The following is a 22,716-nucleotide window of genomic DNA, read 5'->3' as shown; positions in this document are numbered from 1 at the left end:
CGTCTACGCTGAAAGCGGTCCGAGTTCAAAATAACAAGTAAATCGATGAGGCACTATCACCTCGACATTCCGCATACTAGCAACAAGAGTGAGCAGGGCAAAAGAAATCTTCCGTCTCACTCGCGCGTTTCCTTCGGGTTGCGACTTGCGCCCCATCTGCTGCCAAAGAGCGTTCTTTCGCCATTTTGTTTTATAACGTCACAGTGTACACGACTCCGCGAGTATTTTGTGATGATTAACATTTTCTGTGATAGTTGCTTGTTTAATATAGTGTTGTTTAGTGTAAAGTGAGTTAAAAACATACGCACGTTTGAAGTGAAACGGAATATAGGTAATCATTTTTATAAAGTCGTGTGGTACTTGTATTTCCGAATCATGTCACTGTTACTTGAGCGTTCGTTGTGTGCAGACGTGGTGATGTCGTAATGAAAATGTTAAATCATTTTGTTATTTCCTTTTTTTTCTTAAATATTAAATATGAGGTTTTCATTAATATTATAATAAGAAAGTATTAAATTAAATAATTTTATAAAACGAAAGCGTCCGACAACTGCCACGAGTCATTTAATTCTGAAACTTAACCGACTGCGTTTGGAAATTTAAAAGACTTTAAATCATGAATATAAAGAAATCTCATTTTAATACTAAATAAATGTCAACTCAATACTCAAAAGCGGAAGTATTAGAATTTTATATACTGCTTATTTATATTTAATGTAAACATTTGAATATAATTAATATCTTTTAATTCTTAGTTATAAGGTATCTCTTTACACAAAATTAAACTTGTTCCTTTGGATATTGTAACTTTTAAGTACCTCTATTAAATTTCAATTATTCCATTTATTACTATTTTCTTTTTAACTTATTGTCTTTTTTAAGGCAACATTTGTATATTTTCATTATATTTTGTAAACGGAACTGCCTTCGTGAAAAAGATATATTTTACATCTGTATAGATAATAGATATAGTAAAATTGCTGTCTGTACATTAAATATAGATAAAAAAACTATCATTGGGGGTACTTACAAACGTAAACGTTCTCAAATAATAATTTTGTCTGCGTGTTTGTGCACTTTAATCTCAGAAACGGCTAAACTTAAATATAGTTGTCACTATTATATTTTGGTAAAGTTTGCTTAACATTTAGTGATTATTTTACTGGAATCTGTTTGTAAATACAAAGTTATCTTATATATAACTAGCCGAACTGGGCGGCTTCGCCCGCTTGTACATACGAATATTTATTAAATATGTTTATGAAATTATTTTCTATTTAGGGGGGAATTATAAAAAAACACGACGTGAAACACGTGTTCAATTAAATATTTTTATGAGTCTCAATTTCAAATTTTATAAAAATCGGTGCCAATTTAAAAAAAATCATACAAACTTTCAATCCCTATTTCATCCCTTTAATTTACTAGAACTTTGCTACCTTAACATTATGAAAATAAACGTCTGACCATAAAGAATTCGGTGGAAAGTGGGGAACGGAATGTCTTAACACAGAGTTCCCTCTACCTACCCGGCTGTGTGCAGGAAACAGCGTGAAGCTGATTTAAATTTGATTTGATTTTTATTTATGACCAACTATGTCATCTGCCTTCCTTGCTATTTGTGGAATGAAGAAAAAAATATAAATAAAAAAAAATGTTTAATAAAACATATATTTTTTCATACAGCAGCATATAACCGCTTATCGAACTGGGAATAACAACAATTGTAACTGGAAACAATATAATACAATACATATATTTTTCATACTCCATTTTCATCCACATCGATCGATAATTTGTGTTTGTTTTTTGTTATTTAAGCACTCTCTTTGAGAGTAATAAATGCGCATGCACGTTGATGCCACTCAGGAAGAGTATTTTCGAGAAACTACTTAAACATATTTTTTGGCAGAATAAGGCTTTACACGATTTTTTGTATAAACACATCCCACATATGTATACAAATTAAAAAACTAGAAATAAATATAGTTTTATAAATTTCCTTTTAAAAAGCCAGCACTATCATGGCACTGCTGGGACGTACCTAACACCCCGCTAAACTCTAATATAGTGATGTGTATATGGAGTACGGACGCTATTCAAGGTTTTTCAAAAGCATTATATTTGGTCAACGGCATGGCATATAATAAGTCAACAAAAACGCATCGTAAGTTCTATAAAAAATGCGCAGTGCCCTTGTGTCATAACACAACTACTAAAACCCCACAAAAACTATTTATATATGTGCCAATTCAAAAAGAAAGACGAAATGAATGGTTTCAAGTTGCGGGTTTTGACAAACCACCAACATCGAAAAATGTTTGTTATTGTGAAGATCATTTTGATGTAAGTACTATGTTGATGTAAATCTTTGACTATATAATCGATGTGTTATTTTGTTTAACGTCACACTTTATTATTTCAGATGCCAAATGACATGAGAAATTTTACGGAATATGACATAAAGGGTTCAGTGTCTCATATACGGATGAATCTAGATTGCGTACCTTCTAAATTCGACTGTCAACTCAACAGAAAATGTTTATCGGACTTGAATAGACCTTCGACTGAGAAAAGACAAGGAAAATCTTTGATTGGAGATTGCGTAAAAGATGAAGATCAAAATCAGGACTTAGTAGGCCAAAGATGTGAAGAAGACAATGAAGTGCCTAATGGGTGTTCAGGTACTAAGAAAATACCCATTTTTTTTGTTTATTCTTAACTGGACCAGTTAAAAGAGTATGAATAAAATATACACATTACACAACTAAAAAAGATGGTTTCCAACTAGTTTCTTACTCTTTTTTTACTCTTTTGCTCGTAATAAAACGGAACACAAGCTTTTATGATCATATAAATTGTGTACAATGAGGTTATGAGTTGATAGTTAAAATTTAAAAGATAAATTTTATTTTCTCCTTTTTAGAGCGTTTAAATATGATTTTTTGCTTATTCTAAAAGTGATTTTTTGCTTATAATTTATTTTTTACTTTTTAGTTACCACTGGCTAGGTTTCTCACACTAGATGTCACATTATTTTTCTAATTATTCGCGGCAAGCCCTTTCATTTGATACCCGTATTGCAGATGTGCATAAATAATAACTATTCCGCCATCTTAGATGTTCCACCATATTGGATTTAGAAAAACGTCACATTATTTTTCGAGTTACTCTCAACGAGTCCTTTCAATAGATATCCATATTGTAGAAGTAGGCTAAAAATAAGTATTCGGCTATCTTGAATGATTCGCCATATTAGATTTAGAATAATGTCACATCATTTTTCCAGTTGCTCTCAAGAGTCCCTTTCATTTGATACCCATAATGTACAAGTGCATCAAAAATAACTATTCTGTTACTTTGAATGGTCCGCCATATTGGATTTAGAATGACTTCACATATTTTATCATGCATTGTCACCCAAATTAAACGTGTATACAAAATTTCAGCTCAATCGGTTGAAGATATCTACTTCAAAACTGAGCTCATATTTCACCCGAAGCCACATACATACATTGCAAGTTAAATAAAAGCTTTTAATAACAAGCATTTAAAAATAAATAATCTACTCGTATATAATATAAAAAACCAGTAAAAATATTTTGTCTGTACTATTAGTATTTGTGACTGAAATGGATAGAGAGAAACTTAAATATAGTATTAGAAAGCAAATTTTTTTTTAAATTTCTGGTCTGTCTGTCTGTCTGTATGTATGATCACGCTAATCTCTGAAAGTACTGAACAGATTTATTTAAAACTTTCACCAATTGCTTTGTTTTAACTCAACTTAACATCTAAAGTTTGTTTCATTAAAATCGGTTCATTAAAAAAAGTTATCGACATTTAAATGAACTCAAGGCATGAGTTTGCCTGCAAATATATAGCAATCCATATCTATACTTATACTTATAATAAATCTGTATTTGTTTGTAATTAATCTATATTTTTAGCCGACTTTCAAAACAAGGAGGAAGTTTTCAACTAATTATTTTCGATTCATTTATTCGCGTAATTATTATGGATTCGAATTCGATATTGGATTATTCGATTCGATTTGGGTATTTTTTGTGATATGCAATCATTACAGTTATTTTACAAAAAATATCCTTACCCAAATCAATAATTTAACATTTAAGACTGTTTCTGAACGAGTACAGTAATTTATTCATTGACATCAACACATTTGACTGTCAGTCAATTCTGTTTAATAAATGAATCATCATGTAGTTCAAGAGGGCGAAGCCGCGGGCGGGTCGCTAGTAGTAGTTATATAAAAGGACATGTTCCCAATGACAGGTAAGACGCATGCACAGCCGTAACCGCTGATGGTAGAAACGTGATATTTGGACAGATGTTTATTTTCGTAATCTGAACATCACTAAGAAGGGCTTTTGAAAAATTATAACCCTGAAGGAGTGAAATAGGGGGTTGAAAGTTTGTATGGGAAAAATTGTAAATCGGCACCGTTTTTCATAAAATTTGAAATATCGACTGTTAAAATTATATCAGTGAACATGTGTTTCGTGGTTGTTTAGAATTCACCTCTAAGGGTGCAAATAAGCAGGCGAAGCTGCGCGCGTTCACTAGTTTCCTATATTAGGCTAAGCGGGTCTAATTTAATGCGATAAACGAATATTTCGGTAAGAAAAAATATATATAAATTTTAATTAAATAAATCAAATCAAAATCTCAGCTTCACACTGTATCCCGCACCCCTACTGTTAAGACAGTCCGTTCCTGACTTTCTGCCGAATTCTGGAGGCATTGCGTGTTGAGTGGAAGAACTCAACACCGCGCTTTGCCTCGACACCAGAGCAAAGAAATGGAAATATAAACGTAAATAAATATTTCATTTCCTCAAGTGGGGATCGAACCCACAACCGTCGCGTTACAGTCACACCTTGTGCCGCTGCGCCACGACGGCTTCATTAATTACTAAAATATTATACAAACCATATAAAATTTAATTATAAAAACTCAGGATTAAATAAAAAGGAGTTGAGGCCAGCCGTGCTCAGCTTAGACCTCGCGGTCTGCACCTATTTACATACATATAATATGTACTTACGAATCTATAATAGTAAAATACTTAAATACTTACTTGTTGTCTATAACGTAAAACTTCCGATCTGATTTCATTTTGTTTAATTCTTTAAACATAAAATGCTGATGAAAAAAAAACAAAATGTTGCACAAAGTAGAGTAGTAGTAGTATCTCGTATCTATCAGTAGAATCTCGATTATCCGAATTAATCTCTTGAGAAAATTCTCGAAAACCGCGGTCAGCACTGATTGACATGGCTCTAATAGAAAGTCTAATTGTCGACCGTCACTGACCGACATGGCCTGAACAGGAAGATGCATATTTTTTCTTGGCATTGAACGTAATTTATTATAAACGTTGATTTTCGTTAATATGTACTTGTTGCTTTTAACAGATATATAGCAATTTTGTGCTACATATGCACAAAACTACCTTTTATTTATAGATCGGATTATCTGGATTTTCGATTATCCGAATGACCAACGACAATAATTAGTACGGTTGATCGAGTTTCTACTGTATTATCACCGCTGGCGACTTACTATTAACCGAAGCGTTGTAAAATTACACCACATGTGTTAAGTTAAAGCGGCAAGTTGATATATCGGTAAAATCCAAATTACTAGATATTTTTGGCAAAAACTAGTGTATTTTTAACATGTTTAAAGTGCTGTGCCACACTCAGTAAAGAAAAATACTTATTAAGAAGTGTATTTGTTTACAAATGCAAAAGTGCAAAAGAACAACATAATTATTTAGTTCATATTTCTTTGATTAGATTCTTTCTTTACGTTTAGTTCGTAGTTTGAATTTTTTCGCTTAAACTTAATTCTCTTTATTTATTTAATCGATTGTTTCAATGTTTTCTAGAAAATGCCTTCGAAACGAAAATCAGACCTTTCGAGAAAAACTCGAAATGCTATAAGCAAGCAACTAAGTAGGTCTAAAAAATTGGAGGAAGAGCGAAAAGTGATGCTAAATGAAATAAGAGCTAACCTCATCAAAAATCTTGCATCAAAAACACCTTCATGTGAGTCTAAGTTTTGAATACAGCGTGCCCTTACAGCGGCTACTCGCTTTCAAGAGAGTATCGGGAAATGTGAATTGGAGTTATCACCTGACCTAGAGCGCCATGCCCTTTTACGCGAGTCTGAGGCTTTCACTGAAAGGGGGTGGCGTTTATGTTAGTAAAGAATTCTGCCATCGACTTTGTGTTCCAAAAGAACATCCAGGAAAAACGAATCTATACACTGACATAAAACGCCTCACACTTTAACGTGAATCCTCTTGTTTCTCAGGGAGTCAGAGATTGTGATGTACGCACCCGGATGAACGATGCACGTTACTTAACATTCGAAAAGGAAAAAACAGATTTACAGATTTGACTAGTAAAAACAGTGAGCAGAACAGCGCTATTCTCGCCGAAAAACTTGTAGGGCTCGATAACCGCCGCCACGGTTGGGCGAGTCAACAAAATAACAACTGGCTAGGCTGATGAGTCCTTCGTACATAGTGTTGCAAAATTATTCTGCATTTCTGTCTATAAAGAAAACTAAGAATTGTCTAAGGCCTGTGTGAGTCGTATGTCAGAAATCTGTAGTTTTTGTAATGCTCTGGAATAGAGGAAAGAGGCAATGGTATAGCAGAAAGGCACTTGGTACAGTACGAGACACCACCACTGCCGGTGCAGATTTAGTGGCAACTATCTCTCACAGTTACCACACCGATCTACCCTACGAGGACGTTTACATATAATACAAGCACAATATTAGAAATCGAGATTTTCATGTCTATCTATAGTAATATAATAAAGCGGAAGAGTTTGTTTGTTTGTTTGTTTGAACGCTAAGATCTCTGGATCTACTGGTCCGATTTACATTGTTTTTGTTTTGTATGAAAGCTGCATTCTTCAGAAGTGTTACAGGCTATATAACATTACATTACACATATAAACTAATATATTTTAAAGTACTTTCTAATTTGACATGCAATTTATTCTGCCATGTTAATAACAACCGTCGCGTCGCTACGCAACCGTTACCGCGACATTTTGATATTCATCCTTATGAAGTTTGATAATCCTTATGAAAATAAATGTAACAGTCACTTTTAGCATATTATATAGATGTAATTATAGTTTGCTGTATAACATTCTAATAAATAATTAAAGAGATGTCACTGATTCGCAATGACCTAGCCTTCGGGCGGCATAGTATGAGTATGACCGACGCGAAAATATTCTTATAGTTCAAGCAGGCGTAGCCGCGTCCGGGTCCACTAGTACTTATAATAAATCTGTATTTTTTTTTAATTAATCTGTACTCTTAATCGACTTTCAAAACAAGGAGGAGCTTTTCAATTAATTAGTTTCGATTCGATATTCGATTCATTTATTCGCTTAATTATTATGGATTCGATTTCGATATTGGATTATTCGATTCGAATTGGGTATTTTTTGTGATATGCAATCATTACAGTTATTTTACAAAGAATATTATAAATCCTTACCCAAATCAATAATTTAATATTTAAGGCTGTTTCTGAACGAGTACAGTAAATTCTTCATTGAAATCAGCACATTTGACTGTCAGTCAATTCTGTTTAATAAATGAATCATCATGTAGTTCAAGCGGGCGAAGCCGCGGGAGGGTCGCTAGTAGTTATATAAAAGGACATGTTCCCACTGACTGAGGTAAGACGCATGCACAGCCGTAACCGCTGATGGTAGAAACGTGAAATTTGGACAGATGTTTATTTTCGTAATCTGGACATCCATTAAGAAGGGCTTTTGAAAAATTATAACCCTGAAGGAGTGAAATAGGGGGTTGAAAGTTTGTATGGAAAAAATTGTAAATCGGCACCGTTTTTCATAAAATTTGAAATTTCGACTGTTAAAATTATTTCAGTGAACATGTGTTTCGTGGTTTTTTAGAATTCACCCCTAAGGGTGTAAATAAGCAGGCGAAGCTGCGCGCGTTCACTAGTTTTCTATATTAGGCTTTTCTATATAAACGAATATTTCGGTAAGAAAAAAAAATATATAAATTTTAATTAAATAAATTAAATCAAAATCTCAGCTTCACACTGTATCCCGCACACCTACTGTTAAGACACTCCGTTCCTGACTTTCTACCGAATTCTGGAGCCATTGCGTGTTGAGTGGCAGAACTCAACGCCGCGCTTTGCCTCGACACCAGAGCAAAGAAATGGAAATATAAACGTAAATAAATATTTCATTTCCTCAAGTGGGGATCGAATCCACAACCGTCGCGTTACAGTCACACCTTGTGCCTGCGCGGCCCGACGGCTTCACTAGTTACTAAAATATTATTCGAAACCATATAAAATTTAATTATAAAAACTCAGGATTAAATAAAAAGGAGTTGAGGCCAGTCGTGCTCAGCTTAGACCTCGCAGTCTGCACCTATTTACATACATATAATATATACTTACGAATCTATAATAGTAAAATACTTAAATACTTGTTGTCTATAACGTAAAACTTCCGATCTGATTTCATTTTTTTAAATTCTTTAAACATAAAATGCTGATGAAAAAAAAAACAAAATGTTGCACAAAGTACCTACAGTAGAACCTCGATTATCCGAATTAATTTCTTGAGAAAACTCTCGAAAACCGCGGTCAGCACTGAGTACGTAATCGCGACAATTGCTTGCAACACATTATTGAAGCTCAGTGTGTCTGTCATGGAGAACGTACGTACACAAGGTACCTAAAACAGTCAGATACGAAAGTCAAAAATTTGATCGGCGACATCAATTACGAAACGGAATTACGAAAATAGATAAGAAATAGAATTTTTGTGAATAACAAAAGTATGATAACGTAGGAAGGAAATCGCTAAGTTGCTAGATCACTCCCTAACTGCAGTATGCAGTCTTGGAACTTTTCTGCTGACCTTTGCAGTAGTACTGGTTAGATGATAAAGCAACTCGACAATCAAGAGACCGCATTTAGCAGTACCTACCAGTTGTACTATTATTTCGGCACTTAAACTTAAAAATTTTACTTCACAATGGCGCAATGTTGATTATACGTTATTGAGAGTGGGTGTGACGCTACATAGATATACTTGCAAACTAAACTGCTAAACCAACCAAAGTTGAGGGATTTCCATACTTTAGGTATTTGTTAAGTCGAGCGACGGTATATGAAATTTTCACTTGACATAGTAGTCGTGTTAGATGAAAACTGTATTCCAAAATTATCATTTTTATCAATCGTTTTAATTTAATCAGGAGGTACTGATGCGTGAGCCTCGGGCAATTAGATGTTAATTATTTGCATACTAGGTTTATTTGTTAAATATTTTGCAGATAAACTTATAGCTTCTAGAATGATGGAGGTAATAGATTTGGATTGTGATGATACTGTTTCTGGTAATAATGAAATTCAAAGTGGAATTAATACAAAAGAAAGTAATGTAAGCTCAACGTCAACATGCAATGCGGACATAGACACTGAAACGACATATAAAGAAAACACTGAAGATAAACAAGCTAATTTAACGCCTGGAACTAGTTCTAGTCTAGACTTAGATAAATTTAAAAGAAGGTTGATCAGAGTCATTGCCAGATCGTTGGTGATTGAGAAAAAACCAGAAAATACATTTTGGACAGAACTGAAGAAAGTCACTTCGTGTGATTGTCGATTACTATGGTAAATATATTTTTTTATTATTTTTATTTTTAAAACCCATAACACAAAATAGTTGTCTACAATACGAACAATATCTACAAGATTCTTATTTATATGCACCCGACACGCAATGTCTCTAACAACAACAACCTATTATCTAGCTCTGCGAGCTGAAGCGTGAATTAACATTTTTTTATCTATAATGTACCCGGCAATGATCATTGATTTGTTTATATCAATTTTTGTACAATTTTAGGACTCGCATGCGAGCTGTCACCATAAAGAAACTTAAAAGACTATTCGCGGTTGAAGATAAGGCACAGAATATAACTAAAATCGCCCGGCTCTCCGTAACAGACTGGCTATTGATCGATCTCGTTTTGGTGCATGAAAAAGTGGATGTTATTGGCCAGGTAAGCATTATAATTATATGTAGAACCAACTAGTTGTGGGTTCGTTCCCCACTCGAGGAGATGAAATATTTATTTACATTTATATTTTCATTTCTTTGCTCTGGTGTCGAGTATATGTATCCTCCAGAATTCGGCAGAAAGTGGGGAACGGCGTGTCACCACACTAGGTTCCCTTTGCCTACCTGAATAAGCTGATCTAATTTATTTAGTATTTTATTTTTATTAATACAGGATGATGAAGATAATAGTAAAGACAAAAATGAACCCAAGACTTTAGAATATTTATTCAAATTAGTTTTGAAGCATAATACAGAAAAGTTCAGCGGCGACAAATTAACTGAAGCCTGGTATAACGCCGCGAACGATTATAATAAACGGTAAGTTTTTTCTTTAATATTAATTAGCTTCACGCTGTATCCCGTTTATAGCAATGTAGGCAGAGGGGACCTGTTAAGTGGCGGAACTCTACGTCTTAACTCTAAACTGTTGAATCATGTTAAATTGTTTTTAGGTATGTTTGTAATATTTTACCTTATAAATATGCTGCTTCCGTAAAAGGAGCGCAGGCGCTTACTTCCTGTATATACCTTGATTCATGCTCTTTCCCTTAAAACCGGATAGGTGGCGATAGTCGGTTAATGGGGTAACACATATTTTGTTCGTGTATTTAACATATTTCCTTTCTATACCTAACTACAGGACGACAATGTCATTAAAAGGATCAGCCTATTTTATACTCTAGTTTCTATTAATATATAATTTTTAGTGGTCGCTTCTGTTCACCAATGCTGCTTCAGCGTCGGTGGTATCAATTGAAAGAGCTGGTTTGGTACAATTTCTACAATTTCTGGTTCTCATACCGCGGAGATATAAGGAACTTGCAAAGCGCCGGACGTTTCAAGCCGACTCCGCTTCAAATGGAAATAATAAAATAGTGAGTGTATATGTTTATATTGTAGAGTTTTTATCATATCCTTGTAAGTTTAAAAAAATAGTACAAGTTTTACATAACAATAAAACTTGTATTATTGTGGAGAGACGATGCACAGCATCTGTGAGAGGGCGCTGTATACTTCCCTTTGATTATCCAATGATTTTCACTTCCGGTTGCTGTCTTCGACCAATCAGCGATCGCCGGAAGTCACGTGGTCTCAGGTGGTAGGGCGCCGGAACGTATAATAGGCGACACTACGCTTCTTACCTCATAGCAGATTCTCACCAGGAGCCTTAAAATGATGCTGTGCATCGTCTCTCCACAATAATACAAGTTTTATTGTTATGTAAAACTTGTACTATTATTTGGGATGTGACGATGCACAGCATCTGTGAGAGACGTGTTTATAACTCCTGGTGACCACGCACGACGCTATGTGATCTAAATCAGAATGATTGTATAAACTGATTCTGATACATTCAGATAAATTGATCTGTAAAACCACAAAAAACATGAGTAACATTGTTTTATTTATAAGCAAATTGTTAATTGCTTAATTTTTTAATTCAATTAATAATCGCTCTGCCGGAAGCTGAGCCAAAATAATCTAACTTCAATTATTAGATTTACTTATAATTTGCATACAAACAAATTTTAAAAGATGATCCGTAACTCGCTGATAAGCATGGGTAGGAAAGGAAGCTCGCATAACCGTCTAAATAATAAAGCTAGACGTGCTCACTTCTTTTGATAATAATTTAATAACCTGTTTATATAAGTATTGATTATTATTCATGAAGCCCTTGCGTAGCCTCACCTCTAAGTTACACAACAAAATTGTTACCTTTTGTAGCCTGTTTCCGGTGGTCTAGCTAGTTTCTTAATGTAGAACCTAGAAAAACATTTTTCTTAGGATGACACCACCGTCTCTAGAGCGTAATTTTCGACAGGTCACCTGTTTCACCAAAATATTTCTAAACGAAATATGATGTTAGAAGTACGAGCAGGATCGAAATGACAATGAAAATGTCGTCCGGTCTATTGGAAACCATCTCCAGCTCAGACAGCGGGTCGTAGATAGAACCGGCAACCAACTCCATACTTCCTTTTTTTAACAACTATAATAAATTTATAGTAAGTAGACGCGTTCTAGAGTGGACACCACGCCTTGGCAAGCGTAATTAAAGACCGTCTTCCCGATAGATGGGGTGACAATGTCCGCAAGGTGGCGGCAACGGCCGGATGCAGAGAGCCGAAGATAGAGCCCAGCGGCGCGCCATTGGAGAGGCCCACGTCCAGCAGTGGACGAGGACAGGCTGATGATCATGATGATGAAGTAGTTACCCAAGTTAAAAATTACCTTGTAATTGATGCCATTAGTATAACATATTTATAACACTAGAGTATTCAATAGAATGCTCTATAAAATATTATGTACTTAGCCCAATAATATATTCTTATACTGGTCAAACCTTTGAACGCATTTGTAAAATTTAAGACTTGATTTCATTATCACATACTTTGAGTATTACAACTTCACAAAAGCATCAATGAATGCTTACCCGATCCGCAACCAGACCGACAATTCATGATATGAATGTCCTATCTGCTACTTAGGTACAGTTTTGAAGCAAACTGTACTTGATATACGATGCGTTAGAAAATGTGAGTTTATGAGCTCATTAGTTTTTCAACAAAATTCAGGCCGACTAATGATTATATCATTCTTCGAAGTGTAATAAAGGTTATTGATACTACTATACATTTACATATAAAGGTATCAATTTTATAATATTTCAATTATCGCTTCTTAGCTGTATTTTAGAACTACAATAGTTCACTCTCTTAAATTCGCTTTTAGGAGCAACTTCACAGTGTCAAAATATACGATTTAAATACAGATGCACTCAATTTAAACGTCCGACTTTCCCGGACTTAATGATGTCGTAGACACCAACATGCTCTCTGCCATATTGGAGTTGTGACTACGTGTATACCTCGCTAGCCAGGTTCAGTTTATGTAAAACTCATGGCAATATGCGGCGGAATATCTACGTTACGCACGTGGATATCGCCAAGGTATATATTATGTGACTACCTTTACACAGCCCTCATGTCCCATGAAGACGATTATTTTCATTAGCTTTCCCCAGCTTTGGAACCAAAGTTACAAAAAAACAAATGAAACTTCTTGATAGTCTTTTTGCAATATTATTGTGTATTATACTTTGTCGTATCCAACAACTTAGTAATAAAAGGTTGTCGTCTGTAATTCTCGCATTTCATATTTTGTCATATCTAACAACTTCAGTAATAAGCCGCTCAACTGGCGACTTTAATTTGGTCTTGATTTGCCTTCTGAATTATTTAGCTGCCTTCTTTTCCTCCTTCTCCTGCTTCTTACTCTTGCTAGATGCAAATTTTACTTCTTTTTCCAAATACTAACATCAGTCGCCGTCGCATTTTCTAGCTGGATTCTTTTCTTCTAGATGGATTATAGATTTCTTCCACTACATCAGCTTCAATTCTGATGGCTACTCGAATGCACCACAGGGATGTACGGTATCTATTATATAGTACGTCAGCTATAAAATACTTTTGCCGCGGCACTCGCGGGGATGTGCACTCACTTGCACGAGGGTAATGCCAAATTAGCCCAAAAAAACTTTCGGCGACTTTTTATAATACTTGAACCCGCTATTTTAGTCAGTTTTTTAATTTAGTTTTGACACATTGCTTCTTTTTATCCATTACTCAACCATCCATATCCTATTGGTTTGCTTTATCAGTTGTAGAACGTGAGTCGAACTATTTTCTATCCTTGCTTTCTCGAACCGCTTGAAAATTCTTATTGGATAAAGCCAGAGACGATATGGAGAATGCTCATTATTAAGTCGAAAAGAGTTTTCAGAGCCCCCAAACCATCTACACCCGTTTCCGATATACCCATAGGCAGCCTCCGTATTTCTTAACACCATGTATACAGGAAGATACGGTTACATTTAAATAAAATTTTTAACAATCATGCAACACCCTTGTACTAAGTTCTGGGCTTGTGTTACCCGTCGGCGGGTTCTCACTCCATACTTCCGATATCCGGTATGCACTGATACTTGACAATTGCTAATGTATAATTAAACGTGCTAGAGTTTCATACTCAACGCATGCTTCTCAATTTTTGATGCATGTACGGTTGACGAAGGTCTAACTGCTTCAAATAATCTTGGAAAAGGATTATTGGTGGCATGGAGGTAAATGGCTAGATGCATTCCCGCGATTAAACCGGGAAGGGCCTACGGAGCCCAAACCATCAGCCACTGCCTCCGATACGCTCAGAGGCAGCCTCCTTATAACTGCCCCCCTCCCGTACAATTGAGAGCATTAAAATAGTACCGAGCTTTTTTAAATTCTAATGTACGGATAAATGCACTTTAAATAGTTGGACATACCTTATGTCAAGTAATAGCCCGAGTCCCTCTTAAGGCAACTAATATAAGGTGACTGGCTAGAACTTTTGCCGAAGAGGCCATACAGAAGATCCCGTGATTGCTAAATACTATGGAGCCCATTGCTAAATGTTATGACGTTCACAGCGATGGCAGTAACCATGAATAAGCAGCAAATCCACAATTCTTTTATCCTCACTCCTCCAGGATTGAGAAAATGAACCTCCGATATTCCGTGTTTGAAACACTTTTCCTGCCAGGAGGCTTTGAAATTGTCTTCGAATCCTTGTGTCTAATTCTTCCGAGTGTTCGCCTGCAATTGTCAAAAGAAGCCAAAAGAAAGTCCCACGCAGATTTATCCATTGTTATTCGTTAACTCGCTTAGGATACGCTCCCAGCGATTATAACATTTCAACAACGTTAGTAATTATCCTATTACACATAAATAAAAAAGATTTATCTAAAAATAGACATACTTATATATGTCGCAGAATAAGGTGGTTGGGACCGGAGCTTGTTCCGATCACATTTCTGATTGTCATCGATCGGTGTCACGTCAGAGTGACAGGCAACGCCATCTGGTTTTGACAACTGGCAACTATCAAATAATCCGCTTCCCTGATATATATGAGGAGAACAGAATTTTTTATATATTTGATAACTCGCTCAGGATACGCTCCTAACGAATTTATCGTATTTAAACGAAGGTAGTATATTAATGGATCATACAACTAAGTAAACTCGGTGAAAACCGATTTATTTAGTAAACTCCGTTTACATCGCATGACATTATGCCGAGAGCGTTAAACAAGCGATGAGTCCTCTTGCTTTTTGCAATGCCCGTTAGTTGAATAAAATTGGGCCATAACTGCTGAAAATCTGAGATATAACCTTATTGTAGGTTATAACACAGCCGTGTTCGGTAAGCTCAGAATCCACTACAGTATTGGTATATATAATACCAAGCAATAGAACAGTATTACATGCATGTAGAAACTTGTTACACAAGAGATTCAAATGACTCACCCGTTGTCCATTTTGTTACCTTTGAATTTCACAAAAGCAAATTCTCTTGATGAGGATGAACATCTTTGCTGGAGGCCTTCCCAGGAGTAGGCCCGATATAGAAATCCGGTTCACGATGTGAAGAAATTCCACCTCCAACACTACACTTACCACAGCACTTTCACTTTTAAACGATGTTACTCTAATGGGAAATAACGACGCTATGAGGTAAGAAGCGTAGTGTCGCCTATTATACGTTCCGGCGCCCTACCACCTGAGACCACGTGACTTCCGGCGATCGCTGATTGGTCGAAGACAGCAACCGGAAGTGAAAATCATTGGATAATCAAAGGGAAGTATACAGCGCCCTCTCACAGATGCTGTGCATCGTCACATCCCAAATAATATAACATTTTTCGCATCGTTCTTAGAAATTGTTATGTAAGTATTATCGTTTCCAAATATTTTAAGCCAGGCTGCATCCTATATGCATGTTGAGTGGCGTAACTTAACACTGCGCTTTGTCTAGCCATAACAACGATGCGACAACAATTAATTCCAACAATTAAAGTGGGGAACGGACCACCATCCAACGCAGTTACAGTCGACGCTGTCCCACTGCGCCATAGTGGCCTTATTAAATAACTAATTAATTACCTAATATTAATCTATGGTTAATTATATGAATTTGTTTTTGTTATAGTTTTAATAAAATAGTAACAGAGCAATTTCAAACATGGGAAGAATTGATAGAACAAAAAAAAGTTGTCCTGCTTGAGGAATTTGTAAGTATCTCAACACTAAAATAAATATGAGATAACACATACACTCATAAATTATTTATCATATTAAATAATCGCTAATATATATTATTTGATTAAAAATATATTTATTCGATTTAAAAAAAATACAAAATACGGGAAAACAATACTATTATATGAGGAAAAAATTAAAAACAACTATTTTAATGTTTAAATAAAATCATGGGTAATTTGAAGCTTCAAGTGCGTACGTTACTGTTTTCATTTCTGACTGGGAGTCGCACCCAATACTACTGCGCCATACGGCTTCTAAATTATTTTTCTCATTACATATCAAAGAAATTGTTCAATATATTTTATAATTACGAGTATATGGTAACAAAAAAATCTATTGTTTCAGATTTTATTTGTTTTTTTGCCATATTTCTGCTTAAGATTATTTATTTCTTGTAAGAATAGTTTCATGAAACCATAATATATTACACTAAAAAAACAATTTGTTAGGTGACTATAAACTGAGTTAGGTTTTCATTGACAAATAAAATAAAGGGGAGATATTAGAAACATTTGTACTGAGTAAGATCAACTTGAAGTGCCATTTAATGTTTTTTTCATATTTTTTACAGGAACGTTATGAGCTAGCACTAAAGAAAGGAACTAATACTGGTCAAGGTAATTTTTTATTTAATTGGGTGATATATTCATTGTAGCACAAAAGTACTTGTATATAGGCTCTTTCTTTTAGTTTACATAAAAAATATAAATTTGATAAATAATTCGTCTCGTTTCGGAGACATGGTGGTACTTAACTTCGCACTTTGTTTTGACAACCAGGGCCGGAAAACGAAAATTACTTATTCCCTGAGTTAGGATAGAACTGACACACGTCGCGATCATAATCGCCGGATTATTTGCCATTGCGGTGGGAATACATAAATTATAATTCTTAGTTATATAGTATAACTCGTAAGTTATATAGTGTAATGTATACTTGCAGAAAATGAACCAGACCTAGTAGTCATAGAGCCTCATGTAGACACTATTGACTTAAGACTTGAACCGGATTCTGATAGTGACAGTGCTAATGCCACTAACGAGGTAGATAAGACAACAGAAAATTCGAAAATAAATTTATCTATTGTCAAAAATGAAACAATAGAGGAAATAAGCGATGGAGACGATGTAAGTATGTTGGAAGCTGTGGATATACCATTGAAATCTTTAAAACTATCTAATGTTACAATAAATGAAAATAATGATACAAATTACACAAAAAATGACAATGTTGTTAATATTAATGATAATACAACAATAAGTAAAAGTGACGAAATGATAAGTGATAGTGATGAAGAGACTATTGATCATGATGATGAAGACGCAGTAATATTAGATGATTCGAATGATACGACAACATCACTTGAGACTAAACATGCATTTAAAGAAGAAGCCGAAGGCAGTAACTCAACAGAGTATAAAAAAAATATTATATTAGATGTAGATGTAAATAAAAGTAATGAAAAAAATTATAATTATATAAATTCAGCAGGAAATAGTTATCATTACAACATAGCATCACAAAAAATCACAAATATTAGTGGTCTTAAATCTCATCAAAATAAAGAAGAACGTGTTATCCACGATATTAAAGATATTAAAACGGATGAAATAACGAAATTGCATCAAGATACGGCAGATATTACAAACGTACAAGGATTATTAACAAATTTAATATCCGATATTAAGAAAGAAACATCGAATTTACCAGAAAAACAAAATATTAATATTTTGTATGACGTTACTAGCAACTTAGGTGTTTATATGAATGGACTCGAATTAGAAGATGATGGCATTGAATATTTTGAAGAAGACGACGACGATGATGCAACAGGTATTTCGAAGTTTTATATATAATTTTTTTTAATATACCGTATATAGCGGAGTAAGCAGAGGGATCTTGGTGTTAAAAAGCTCACTCCTATAATTTATAGATATTGCCTGTCAAGTCAAAGTCAATGCCGCTCTAAGTCTAGCTCTAGCTCTAATAGAGATGCAATGAAAATAGTTCATTCTGTTTTCCAAAAATCGTTGCGTTTTCAATCAGTGTTGTATTTAAAATATCAGAATTTATACTCATAATAAAAGTGTTAATAATCATTTTGTGTTTCTGTTTCAGTAATGATTGATAATACAGAAAATAAGGTTGAAGAAAATTGTACAACCAATAAAAAAGATCCCCCCAAAATTGACCTCAAACTCTTGCTTCAAACTGTAGTATACACGAAAAGGCTTAACGATATGGACGTATTTCGTTTCATAGACTATAAATCAGTTAAAGATGCTCGTATAATAAATGAAGCTATTATAGAAAGTATACCAGTTCATAAAAAATCATTTAAAATGGAAGATATTTCAGAGTGTGAAAATAGTTGCAAAAGTTACATGTCAGATGCCGATGCTTCAAATGATGATGAGTTTCGAGAAAGAATCAATTATAAAAGTTGGTACTTTAAAAAACCTAAAATATCAACATATAATCCGATACAACTTTGCAAAAATCCAGATTTTAATACACGTTTGAAGAGACTGACTGCGGGTTTTTTTAGTTCCGAGAGGAATAGACGATTGCTTAAAGAGTGTAAGCCGTTGACTATAGACATTTATAAATCGTTTGAAACGAAGCTCACTAACAATAGTTTAATGCTCGATGGATTTTCTTCACAGACAATTAAAAAAGAAATTATTGAACCTGTTCCCGAACCTGTGGGTCCGACCGTATTGCCAACTGAGAGACTAGTTAGCATAGAAAATGTATTAGATTCTTCTAAGCAATGTATCCCAAAAATGTGTGACATACCAAACCAAAATATTGAAGTTGATCCGCAGATTGTAGGAAGAAATAAAATAATTAGCTTACCAGATATAGATCAAATTCGACGAGCCAATGAAAAGCTTCTAATTGCGGAAGTAACTCCTATACAGGTTTCCAGCACGACCAGTAAGCCGCCTGTAGAAATACTTCAACACACTGCAAATATACAAAGCATAAAAGAACAAGAGCGTCGAAATAAAAAAAATAATAAAATTCATAATATCGAACGAAGTTTACCACGAAATAATAATATTATTAACGTAGATATCCCACAACCGAGCGTAGCACAGAAAGGTTACAATATTCTGATGTTAGAACCCGAAACTGAACGTATGGACTTAGAAATCGAAACCTCTATAGAATCCCAACCTTCTGGTTTAAAAGTAAAGAAACGTAAAGGAATTTCGAAGACACCACCGGTAAAACCTAAACTCCATAAAAATTCAAGAAGAATTGCTGAATTTGTTCAAAAAGGAATTCCAACTGACAGACTATTAGCATTAGATACAATAGAAAGAATATTAGGTATTTGTCAATATAACGTAGATCCTATAAAACACGCAGAGATGACAATGAAAAATAAGACACAAAAATTAAGAAAAAATTTTCTTAAGAAAACAAATTCCTGTAAGCAAAATAAGAAAAATGATATGGAAACTGGTGACGTGCAAGACATATCTATCGAAAACAATGAAGATATTGTCGCAAAGGAAATTTCTGAGAAAGTAACAGACAATAAATGTATTGATAGGACGCCAATTGTGGCAGGAGGAAACGCGATGGAAAATATGAATGAATTTACAAATAATAATAACGGAAGAAAAAGGAGAAAGCGAAAAAATAAAAAACTTCCGCAAACAATTTATTGTTGCTGGGCTCGTGAGAAAACGTTGTCGCTTTCAAAGCCACATCAACGCTTAGTCAGTGCCCATACGTGCTCTTTACCATTATGCTCATGTTGCTGTAGAGATGATTATGTAAAAGCGCTTCGTAAATTACACGCTCGACGACAAAACTCACTCTCAGTAAATAATGAAAGGAGTGGCAAAGAGCAATCATGCGAACTACCAAAAATCATTGTTGAGAAAGTCTCACGGGGAATTAATACTGACGATAATCCAGAATATGCACTAAATTTACTGGAAGCTAGCAAAACTCCTTTCGATGCAGATGCAAATAAAAATCTACCCGAACAGACCTTAATTCAACAAAAATATTATCTTTCTTCTGAGACTTCTGTACAGACATTGGACAAGGTATCACAAGTTCAAGAAATGCAAACAAAAGACATGCATGTGGATATGAAAAGTGGTCTAAATCCTATAATTATGAGCGTACAAAGCTTATCCCATACGCAACCTGTAGTACTAGAGGATGTAAAACAAATAAATAATAATGAAACAAAAAATCCTTCATCAGTACAAGTTAAAACGAATTTACTATTTTCTGAAGGTCCATGCTATCTGACACCACCTAAGGAACAAAAAACAAACGTACCAGAACGTCTTTCACAACTTACTGTGATAGTTCCTGACAGTAAAGCTTTTCTTCTCAATAAAAAGCTACAAAAAAGTCCAAAACCTATATCCTTAGGTAAAAATAAAATTCTGTTGTGCTCGAAGGGGTCAAAAGAGGAAGCTGAAAAGCAAATAAGTGAACCAATTCCTCCTCAAATTGTAATGTTAAATAATGATAGTCAAACATCACTGGAAGGCGTAAATTTAATGTTACCACCAAGTCAGTTGGCACTTGCTGTTAGCCCAGCAAATGTAGATCCACAAAATTTAAATAGTATATCAACGACAAACTCAGTTCCAGAGCAAGAAAATACCATTAATATTTCGAACTCAACCGTTGCAAGTTGTAATCTTCGCCAAAATGTAAACAATGAAAATACTAACCCAGATAACATTGAATCGGTTGAAAAAGTCGAATACGTAAGTGATAAAAACACAGAAGATATGGCTACATCAACCGATTCCGATACATTAACTCAAAGTAAATTTGCTGTTGATATTAACATAAAACATAGAGGAAGAGTGACAGAGAGCTCCGAGTTTGATAAAACTCATACCATTGTTTCACCAACAAAGTTAAAAACAATAGAAAATGATAAAACTTCCAAGCAACTTGAATCTATTCCACATAAGATCACAGATGGTTCGGCTAAAAAAACTATATTATCAGATTTAATGGAAATGTCGGGTATATCCTTAGAAGACATAACTATAAATAGTGAAAGTACTGAATTAGAGGGGAATGGGGCAGGAGTAAGTAATAATAATACGACAGAAGAAGAAATATCACATATTTCTCCTAATCCAGATCTTTCAGCTACTATAAACACAAATTTAAATATGGTTACTAGTGATCAGTTCGGAACCTTGAGTGTAGATCTAAACGTGGTATCTTCTCTTTATGATCTAAAAGAAGGTTGCGATAAAAATAAGCAGTTTTATAAACTGAATATTGAAACTGGAGAAATTGTTCCCATAAACGTTAGCATCAAAAAGCACACTAAGCCAAAACACAAGCCAATACTCCACAACACTGTGATCGACTTAACTGACGACGGCGAAAAAGAAGAAGAGACTACTTCCGATTCTCCGCCAGATGAACCGAAACAGTCACAAGTAGTGAGACCTCTTAAATTGTATAGAGCTGTACATCCAACGTTATTAAGAGCAAGCGGCAAAAGTATACTGAGAAATCCTGTAATAAGTAAAGAGGGACTATCGCAAAAGAAAAAAATAGCATTAAATATGATTCTAGATCGAAAACGAAAAGAGCAAATAAAAGAGGTGAAAATGAAAGGTATCAAAAGCGTTGTGAAGTGTTACACAAGTGCCAAAATAATAAATGATTTAACGATTAGCGATTCGGATGACGAGCCGTTGGCTTTTAAAGCTAAGAGAAAGAAAAATGATGGTGACGATGATAATAATGAAGATAAAAGTCGAGATGAAAATAGAAGCGAGGTAATAGAGTCTTTGGGAGCATCGGCTAGTGCTACCAATACTAATGAACCTGAAGTAAACTTAAAGAACCCTGTACTGGAGCCAGTCGTATTTAATGATAGCTCCGACGAGGATTGTATACTCGGTGTTTGATAAATAATTTGGTGTAAAAGATGTTTACTTAAAATTTATTTAAGGGCATATTTTCGGAATATAGTTTAAAGTATTGAAATATCCCGCTTAGTTTTAAGTAGTAAAACATTGAATGTTTGACTTGTTATTTATAATTGAGACATTTTCCTATAAATAAAATAACTTAGTAAGTAGATTTTTTTTATTCATTAATTTATATTTTTATATAACGGGTTTAATTGTGATAAGAACATGTACTTTATGTGAATAATACAATTTTTCTATTACTTTTTTTTTGCTATAGGAGAGTAGTAAATGATATACTTAAGACATTTTCATTTTTTTAAGGATTACTTAAATAAATTTCCCATTGAAATATACTAATGTTATAGACTGAGATCCGACCGTTGAATCCTGCATATACGAGTTTTCTTAATTAAACCTATATTAATGAATAATACATGATTAGTAGAACAGATTACACCTGGGTTGCCAG

General features: G+C 34.4%; 1 protein-coding gene across 4 annotated transcripts; it reads left to right on the top strand.

The window, feature by feature from the left end:
* Nucleotides 1–153: 153 nt before the first annotated feature.
* Nucleotides 154–22,414, top strand: LOC146533489 (uncharacterized). Of its 4 annotated transcripts, none has more exons than XM_085194338.1 (11): nt 154–331; nt 2,014–2,346; nt 2,426–2,684; nt 9,382–9,724; nt 9,960–10,116; nt 10,348–10,493; nt 10,883–11,050; nt 16,205–16,286; nt 16,889–16,934; nt 17,260–18,150; nt 18,436–22,414. In XM_085194338.1, the coding sequence occupies exons 2-11, from the start codon at nt 2,074–2,076 to the stop codon at nt 22,239–22,241; spliced, it is 6,171 nt and encodes a 2,056-aa protein (XP_085050464.1). In that variant the 5' UTR covers nt 154–331; nt 2,014–2,073; the 3' UTR covers nt 22,242–22,414. The 4 variants fall into 4 exon arrangements, with proteins under 4 accessions (XP_085050464.1, XP_085050466.1, XP_085050467.1 ...); XM_085194339.1 differs by lacking the exon at nt 154–331 and adding an exon at nt 5,915–6,074 and having other exon boundaries at nt 2,105–2,346; XM_085194340.1 differs by lacking the exons at nt 2,014–2,346; nt 2,426–2,684 and adding an exon at nt 5,915–6,074 and having other exon boundaries at nt 157–331.
* The last annotated feature ends 302 nt before the right edge of the window (nt 22,415–22,716 follow it).

The sequence above is a fragment of the Heliconius melpomene genome, chromosome 12, assembly GCF_056956725.1.
Source record: "Heliconius melpomene rosina isolate 202511_hmr_F chromosome 12, ASM5695672v1, whole genome shotgun sequence".
NCBI classification, from domain to species: Eukaryota; Metazoa; Arthropoda; class Insecta; order Lepidoptera; family Nymphalidae; genus Heliconius; species Heliconius melpomene.
Note: the sequence above shows the minus strand (reverse complement) of the source record. Positions and strands in the feature narration are given on the sequence as shown.

Coding starts and splice junctions, on each gene's coding strand:
- LOC146533489 (XM_085194338.1), top strand. CDS start 2,074: ATGTGTATATGGAGTACGGACGCTATTCAAGGTTTTTCAAAAGCATTA. Junction 2,347..2,425: donor ATTGTGAAGATCATTTTGAT/GTAAGTACTATG, acceptor TTATTATTTCAG/ATGCCAAATGACATGAGAAA. Junction 16,935..17,259: donor AGGAACTAATACTGGTCAAG/GTAATTTTTTAT, acceptor GTATACTTGCAG/AAAATGAACCAGACCTAGTA.